This window comes from Aythya ferina, assembly GCF_964211825.1.
Source record: "Aythya ferina genome assembly, chromosome: Z".
Lineage (NCBI taxonomy): Eukaryota > Metazoa > Chordata > Aves > Anseriformes > Anatidae > Aythya > Aythya ferina.
In genome coordinates this window covers 585,904-593,672 of record NC_140299.1, presented here as the reverse complement: position 1 = coordinate 593,672, position 7,769 = coordinate 585,904, and the positions used below count along the sequence as shown (strand labels likewise).

The 7,769-nt window shown below is 41.3% G+C and overlaps 1 protein-coding gene across 1 annotated transcript in view; it reads right to left on the bottom strand.

Annotated features, from left to right (window-relative positions):
- Window positions 1–4: 4 nt before the first annotated feature.
- LOC311427720 (phospholipid-transporting ATPase IC-like) overlaps window positions 5–7,769 on the bottom strand; it is a 33,466-nt gene continuing 25,701 nt past the window's right edge. Inside the window, exons 22-28 of the mRNA XM_084505233.1 lie at window positions 6,374–6,659; window positions 5,382–5,605; window positions 4,353–4,436; window positions 3,161–3,406; window positions 2,777–2,915; window positions 2,104–2,234; window positions 5–1,226 (exon numbers count right to left, since the gene is read on the bottom strand). Of these exons, the coding sequence (XP_084361359.1) occupies window positions 996–1,226; window positions 2,104–2,234; window positions 2,777–2,915; window positions 3,161–3,406; window positions 4,353–4,436; window positions 5,382–5,605; window positions 6,374–6,659 (1,341 nt within the window). The 3' untranslated portion in view covers window positions 5–995. The remainder of the gene's footprint in view (window positions 1,227–2,103; window positions 2,235–2,776; window positions 2,916–3,160; window positions 3,407–4,352; window positions 4,437–5,381; window positions 5,606–6,373; window positions 6,660–7,769) is intronic.

Genomic DNA, 7,769 nt, shown 5'->3' with positions numbered 1-7,769 from the left:
AAAAGCAAATAAAAGCGACACGTTTAAGTCACATTTAAGTATCTCGAATGAAAGGATGTGCCAACGTAACGAGGCTCAAAGAAACACATTTTACACTGCACGAACGGTGTTTATTCACTGCCCGTCGATACGTGCTTCATACAAAAACAACCGGTCACCGATTGGCGGCTGCTGTATCTGAAACGGAAACACACGAACTGATGGTCCAAAGGGCAGCCCTGCAGAGATTCAATCTGCCTGCCCATAAATACAGCGCGTGGGCAGCCACAGGTACCCTGCAAGGACAGAAACGGCAAGTGAGGAAACAACATCTGGTAGCTGCAGACTCAGATTTCTTTATTCCAGGGAAAAGCAAGGAATTCGTTCTGAAAGGAACAATGGCATATCGCTTATACCGACCATGTGGAAAGAAAAGTCTCTCAATTTAATGCAGCAAGCTGTAGTCAACCGAGAAATCAAAATGGACAAAAATGACATCTATAAGTGTCAGAATACCCAATAAAGTCTGATGCTGACCAAAGTTTGTTACCAGATATTTCTTAATCTCAGCTGCACAAGCTCAGACGAGAGTATCTGTGACTCTCTCGAAAGTCTGATCATCTAACATGACATGATCATTGTACAATTTAATGAAATGGAGCACACAAAGTAACTGCTGCTTGGCAGTTTGTTTTCAAAGACACAATATGAAATGTAGCTGCAATTTTATGTAAAGAAAAGTTGCAATTCCAGGCATGGAATTATAATGCCAGTTTCATGCTCTAACACACACATCCTTCAATTTCACATTGAACAGAAATCAGTTGCACAAGGATAAGTAGCTCTGCAGAGAACTCTTGGCTCTTCTGTGCTTTCAGTAGTCCAAAACCAAGAAGTTCTGTGGTAAAGCATAAAAATTTGGTTTAAAAAAATATCCTGAGTTTGTTTAAAACAACAACACCAACAAAAATGTGCAATCATTTGGATAAGAAACCTCTCCCCAAGAGTGTAGTAAATCAGCTTGCTTCTCGAGCTTCTCTAACTTCTGTGACAGCGTTGCCCAGGACTGCATCCAATGGCGCTCGCTTTTTCCGTATGCTGCGTCCGGAGGCAATAAGATCGGCGTATCCTCGTTGGTGGGAGAAAGCATAAGCAGAACGACGGCTGGATACCCCTCGGCGAAAAGCACTCTGCCTCCTCTTCCACTGTTCTTCCTCTGCCATGTATTTCTTACGGTTTTTCTGAATCTTCACGCATGCAAAGACAAATTAGTTTATGGATTGAAAGGGAAACAACATGTTTTCATTTTGCATTTACTTTCTTGGGAAATAATCTGATAGGCTTTATTAAAAAAACAAACAACAAATAAAAACCAAAGAAAACCAGAAACCGTTTAATAGGAGTGTTTTCTTGTTTAAATTTGATTGTTTGAAACAAGAGTATACGAGGTTATATATCAAAGTTTCTGAAGGACTTACTGTATCACTTTGTACTTCATTATTTTCATTTATCTTTGAAATGTCTTTCATTAAAGTGAATTGAAGATGCTTCTACTGAAAGCTATTACTGTGCTTGCATGCTGATACTTATTTAATACCTTTTTAAACAGCTGTGTTTCAGAGTCTGTTACTCCGTTACATACATCATAACCCTCCCTGTGCAGTTTGCCAGCTCGAGGCAAAAGAGAAGCAAACCAAAATTGGACACTACACCCTGGTACGTAATAAAGACACTCCAACAGAGCCCAAATAAAAAGCAGAAGTAATACCATCAGTAGCTTCAAAGCAGGTTTCTGTGGTTTTACAAAGAAAAATGCTGGGCCAAGACAAAGGCTAAATTAGCCCACGCTGAACTGTGTGCTGAGCTTTCACATGTAGCTCTGCATTACACAGAACTACGCGAGGAAGCCCCAGGAAATAAGCACACATCAAAGCAGGGATCTGCACGGGACGGCAGAACGCCACGGCAGCGTTTGTCATGCGGCTAGAGGCAGGCCTGGCCTGGCCGCTGGAGAGCCCAGCTGCCACGCTCCCTGGCCTGGGACCTTATTTGTTTCCAGTATCAGTACCAATACCGGTGCCTGTAGGTAAACATGTGCCGAAAATAACATAAACCTTTACTCACTCGGTCACTTTCCGAAGGCCAAATTGTCATTGATAAGAAACGCTGTGCCACCACGGGAAGTAAGCAGACAGCGATCGTTAAAACCATGGTCAGCCAGAGGTACGGCTGTCTCAGAGCATTTGGAGCAGTTCCTAGGGATAGCAAGAGGATATTTAGATGTAAGACAACATATGAAAGATCTATCTCTAGGAAAATTAGGAAGTTCACTATTCCTAAAAATAAATGTTTTCCAAATGGCTGCTCCTCACACCTCCCTGGACTTCCAACAAAATCCCAAGGAGCTGATAGCAGCATTTGGCTCTATCTTGCTTCGGGCTTTTACCTTCCACTGATCAGAGCAACCTGGCAAACAAACACCCTGCAAGGTCATCACATTCTCTTTACTTCAAAGCTGCCCCACCAATTTTACCTTAGTTTTCATTTGCAAACACCTCCTGCTGGGCAGCATCAAGTTCCAGCTTGTTTTCATTGAAAGAAATGAAATATTCTAGTTAAGCTGGCCTCAAACATAACAAAATCCTTCCTTGGAAATATATTTGTATTTAGCATCATTTCCTTTCACAGGCATTAGTTCGTGCCACGACATTTTGGCAGTGGTTCTGCTCAAGTTGCATTGCTTTGTAAAAATGTTCTTGGGAGACAGAAACAAGACACACAAAACACAAGGACTGACCTGTGAACTGAAAAGCAGAAGGAAAGAGAACATGGATCCCAGCACTGTGTAAGTCAAATGTGATACCGAAGTAAATTGCAATACTCCCAAACACTGAGAAGGCATTAACAAAAGTCCAGTAAGATGTATCCAAACCAATCTGAAAGGAAACAAAAACTCCACATGAGTTCATTAATTCAAAACCAGATCACTATCAGGACAAACATTGTGGTCAGGTAATCTCTTACCCAGTTACATTTCATTCTGAAAGAGTGTCGACAGAGAAGAGAGGTGGAAATAAAGTAGAAAATTTTGCAAATTGTTATGTTTTTACTAGACATATTTATAAACATGGCCAGAAGTTGTTTTCAGAGCAAGAGACAACAGGAAGATAAGCCTACTTGCCTGAAGGTTGACAACAAATACAAGAGAAGATGCTGCTGTGATGGCAAATGACTGATAATCTGAAGGTGCTTCTCCGTCTTGTCCCATAGTTTGAAGGTAAGCTCCGTATGGTATGAAGAAGATTATCAGTGATGTTATAGCTCCATGAAGCAAACTTAAAAAGAATTTCTTGTAGTTAAAAAGTAAATCTTTCTGTCCCAAAACATACAGTCTAGGGAACCGAAGACTCAATTTGTCGCTCACATCCTTAATAAAGGAAAAAAAAATAAAAAATTGCTGCAATTTCTTGTTCTCAGTGTGAACCTTGGAATAGTAAGAAATTCAACTATATAATGCACCAAAGGGAATGGCAGATTCCTTTTTCTTTTCAATCAGCAGCATGGGCAGCCAACTTTCCAGAGTAATGCATACAACTGGGACGAACCAAGACTAGAGGACATCTCTTACAAAGCTGTCACATACCCCATTTTCAGGACTTAATGGTCTTCTCCAGCCTAAATGATTCTATGCTTCTAGGTTCTTAGCCCATTATTTGCACAGACAAGACCATCTGCAGTTGTGTCACTCTTTACAGCTACGTATTGTTTTGGAGTCTTTCCCTGTGCTGTGAATTAGCAGACTAGGGCTATCATCACACATCCTGACTTTTAGTCTCTAACATATACGCAAGTGAGAGCTTAACTTGGTACTGAATTTATTTCTTAAGTTTTACTACAAAAGTAAACCGAGGCATTGATTTGCCTGATCAGCTTGTACGGAAAAACAAGCAAAGAAGGCCAAAAGGACTTGTTCTGTTGAATTAAAACAAATGCTGCACACCAAGACTTCCCATCAAGTACAGTCATGCAAAATTGTTCATTTCCTGCATCTTCAGGTCAGAAGGGTACACAAGGAGTACCTTTTCCATTAATAAAGCCGCCCGTTTCTGTGCTGTGTGTGTGATAGCATAGAACAGCAGGTACTGAGAAGTATTTTCTAGCAAACAACACTAGCACTGAAGACCTCTGAATTGATTCACTTTGGCTATTTCAGTAAGCCTCTGCTTATTGTCTTTTGTTACCTCACATCCTGCATAGGACTACATTCAAAAAGGATGCCTTGTACATAAAACAAAGCAACCAGTTTCAGTGTAATTTAAGACTTGATTCTAACTGCCTCTGAATTCATCTGTTGTCAACAACGTGGAGAGTACCTGGTCAAACAAGCCAACCAGCAGAACCGGCAGACTGGAGTACAATACATTGTACAGTGTGATGAACCAGTCTTCATATGCTGTCTGAAACAGAAGAATTTAAGTCCATAATGATTACCTTTTGATTTCACCTTTTCCTCCTAATTCCTGAGAAAATTTGTGTGCTCCGTTATAGCATTAAATTACCTGTCTCTGTTTACCCAAAAGGCAAGAAACACCCTAGGTCAAAACGCTGTTAAAACCATTTCTAGCATGTATTAAGCTTCCCGCTCCTTACAAACCATTACCACCACCTGACCTGAAACACTATTGAAACTGAACACCACACGGGGTGTCAGCCTGGTTTATAGCCGCATTTGTGACTGTGATGAGCACTCACACACAAGTTGGGGAACCCTGGTTTCTTCTCTTTTGTTTTGTCCTAAGCATCCATAATTTCCACCACAGAAAATGCTATTAACCTCAGGCAGGGATGCTTGTCTGTGACTATGGCCCTGATGCTCCATGCTGGACCATGCAATTACATCTTCCTGTGTTTTGCTTCTGCCCGTGGAGATGCATCTCATCCCCTGAAGTCTTTCTGGCACACAGATAAGCACAACCTTTCAACACTATGTGAACTTCAAGCAGTGCCATTTACAACGAGCACATTTCGAGCCAGCAGTTCAAGATTAAAAATATAAATAAAATTGTTTTGGTTTCTTATTGATAGATAAATGCACCATCTCGCTTCACCTGTGAATATTTAAACAGCGTAGTTAAGAAAGGTTTCCCAAACCACTATTTAACAATCCCTTCCTCCCTCCCTCCCTCTACAATCATGATATTGACTGTAACTGCTCTGAAATCATAACCAACTGCTTTGCTTATAAGTAACTAGCTTAGTAGTTATAATCAATTCTCCTGCAGAAATTACTGATGTTAAGTTTGGGTTCCCATCACTTCCCAGGTTAAGCTTTTGCTATTCTGTGCCGATGAAAAGGAAGACCTGCCCGTTAATAAATAGTAGACAAGACCATGCCTTCTTACCTGGGCAGAAAAGCCATTAAAGAACGAATACCAGATATGGACTAGTGTAAAAGCAAAGTTTTTGTAGAAAAAATATCTTAGGAACTTGCACATCCTAATGTACGACCATCGTCCGTGGACCAGCAGCAGTCTTTGGAGGTAGCGGAATTGCCCAAAAGAGTAGTCGCTTGACATGACAGCTTGCATCCCTTCCTGGCCACTGATTCCAACTCCAATGTGGGCAGCTAAGGTAACAAACAAAGACCACACACACTGTATTAAACAAAGGGAGAGCAACAACATGACCGAGGGCAAATCTTTCACCAGTTCCTTTTCTCTGCTTCTCGCTTTCCTGCCCCATTTTATTTCTGTGTACAGCACAAAAGCTTCATTAAAGATTAACACAACAGTGCACACTCCCCTCCTTGCCCTGTTATTTACTGCTCACGTTTTCACTGGTATTTGGGTTCTCTCTCCGTGCTTGTTCCATCTGAATGGCTACTGGGAAATTTGACTGAGGTGAGAAGTAAGTGATGAGACAGAGCAAGCAAAACCCCTGAACAAGCTGGTCAGGCAGTTTACAGATACAGACTTCCTAGCATAAACCATCTCCAAGAAGTTTGTTTTTCAATGGGTTTCCTCAGCAAGTGTTTCAAAGAATGCCAGTTGCAATACAGCAGGCTAATGCCTCCAAGCAAGGGACACCTAAGCTCTTGTTTTGTCTTTATATGACATTTGGAACCTCCAACATGGTAACAGACATAATTCAAGGCCCCTCTCGGGGAATGTCTACATAAAAAGCTAAAATCACCAAAACCCACTAACCATTTCATAAAGGGCTTCCTCAAAAAGGGACAGCGCAGGCATAGAAGGTAACAAGGACGCAAGAAATGTTAATGTAGGTAATGAAACAGATGGTACAGTCTTCTTAACAAACAGAAATAGCGAGGAGATTGTGGAAGAACTCCCAGAAGAGATGTTTCCTACCGAGAGAAGTCTTACAGCTGCCTTACTTTTAATCATGTTCACATCATTGGCACCGTCCCCAATAGCCAGAGTAATAGCTTTCTTGTATTTCTTCACAAGCTCAACCACCATGGCTTTTTGTTTCGGAGTCACTCGGCAGCAGATCACAGCCTTGCATTCGCATGCCAAATCAACAAAGTTCTTCTGCTGCTGCTCTTTGTAAGCTTCAGCCTTTCTTCTCTTCTCAATTTGCTTTTGTTTCTCTTCTGCTGTTCTGGGGAATTTCAGTTTAAGTTTCTTTTTCTTCTTTTTCTTCTCCAGCAGGATTTCATTCTGTGTAACAAAAACGTTATGTTCCCTTCTACACCATTTAAAATAGCACTCCAAGGGCTGCCTATACACACTACACACTTAACTTCATTATATCCCATTTATAGCATTTTAACGAAACGCTCGTGCAGAGGAGTGAAAAAACAGCCATGGAAACAATGAAAAGAACATATCTGGTGGGATTAACAAAATCAAAATGCTTGTATTCAGTGTCACAGCACTCCTTGCAGAGTACAAAGGAATATTTCTTCTGGTGGCGGCAGCTAATTCACTTTTGAAAAACATTTCTGATATTGAAACTTGCCTCTTTCTATAGGAAGCACGACCACGCTCAGCAAAGGTGGAAGTTTTCTATAAATACCCAAGCGAACTCTGGGGCAGTACCTCTGGAACAGCAGGTAGCAGTAGCAGACCTGTGATTTTACCCGATGCTCCTGCTAGATAACTTTGAGAGCTTTCCAGCCTGCTTCCTATGCCTGACACACAATTGCGTTTCTTTATACAGAATAAAGGCTTAGAGCTGGAATGCTGAATGCGGCAGACGGTGTGGAGCTCTTCACTGGACTTTCTCCTTGTCAGCTGTCTGTAAAAGCAGCCTGCCAACAGGGTGGGTAATAGTCACTGAATTACTGTTAGCCACTTCTGCCAAAAGCTCTTTTCTGCTTTCTAAGCTCCTATAAGAGCACTATACTGCAGGACGGAGCAGAAAACTTGTCTTTTGTTTCTACGTTTTCACTTCCATCTTTCATTTCAAGCATGATTTCTGTGCCTACACAGAAGCCATGAATCGTCTGCAGCTGGCAGTCATCTCCTTCCCTTTCTCATTTTTTTCCATTAGACTGGCATCCTCATGAAAAATAAACACTCTGAAAATCAGGCTGTGCTTTTGCAGAGGTTTGGTTTTACTTTGATGGCAGCTACCACGGTGATTGGAAAAGCCAAAGACATTACTTTCCTTACCGAGGCCTATTTTCAACCTTCAAAACTAAAAATATTTTTGAACATAAATATCAAACAGAGATGGTCAAGTGGTGGCACAAGGGCCAAAGAATTTTTGTTGACTGGTTTGGCAAAGCAGACAAATGAATGGAGTGAAGGACACTGTGACATGGT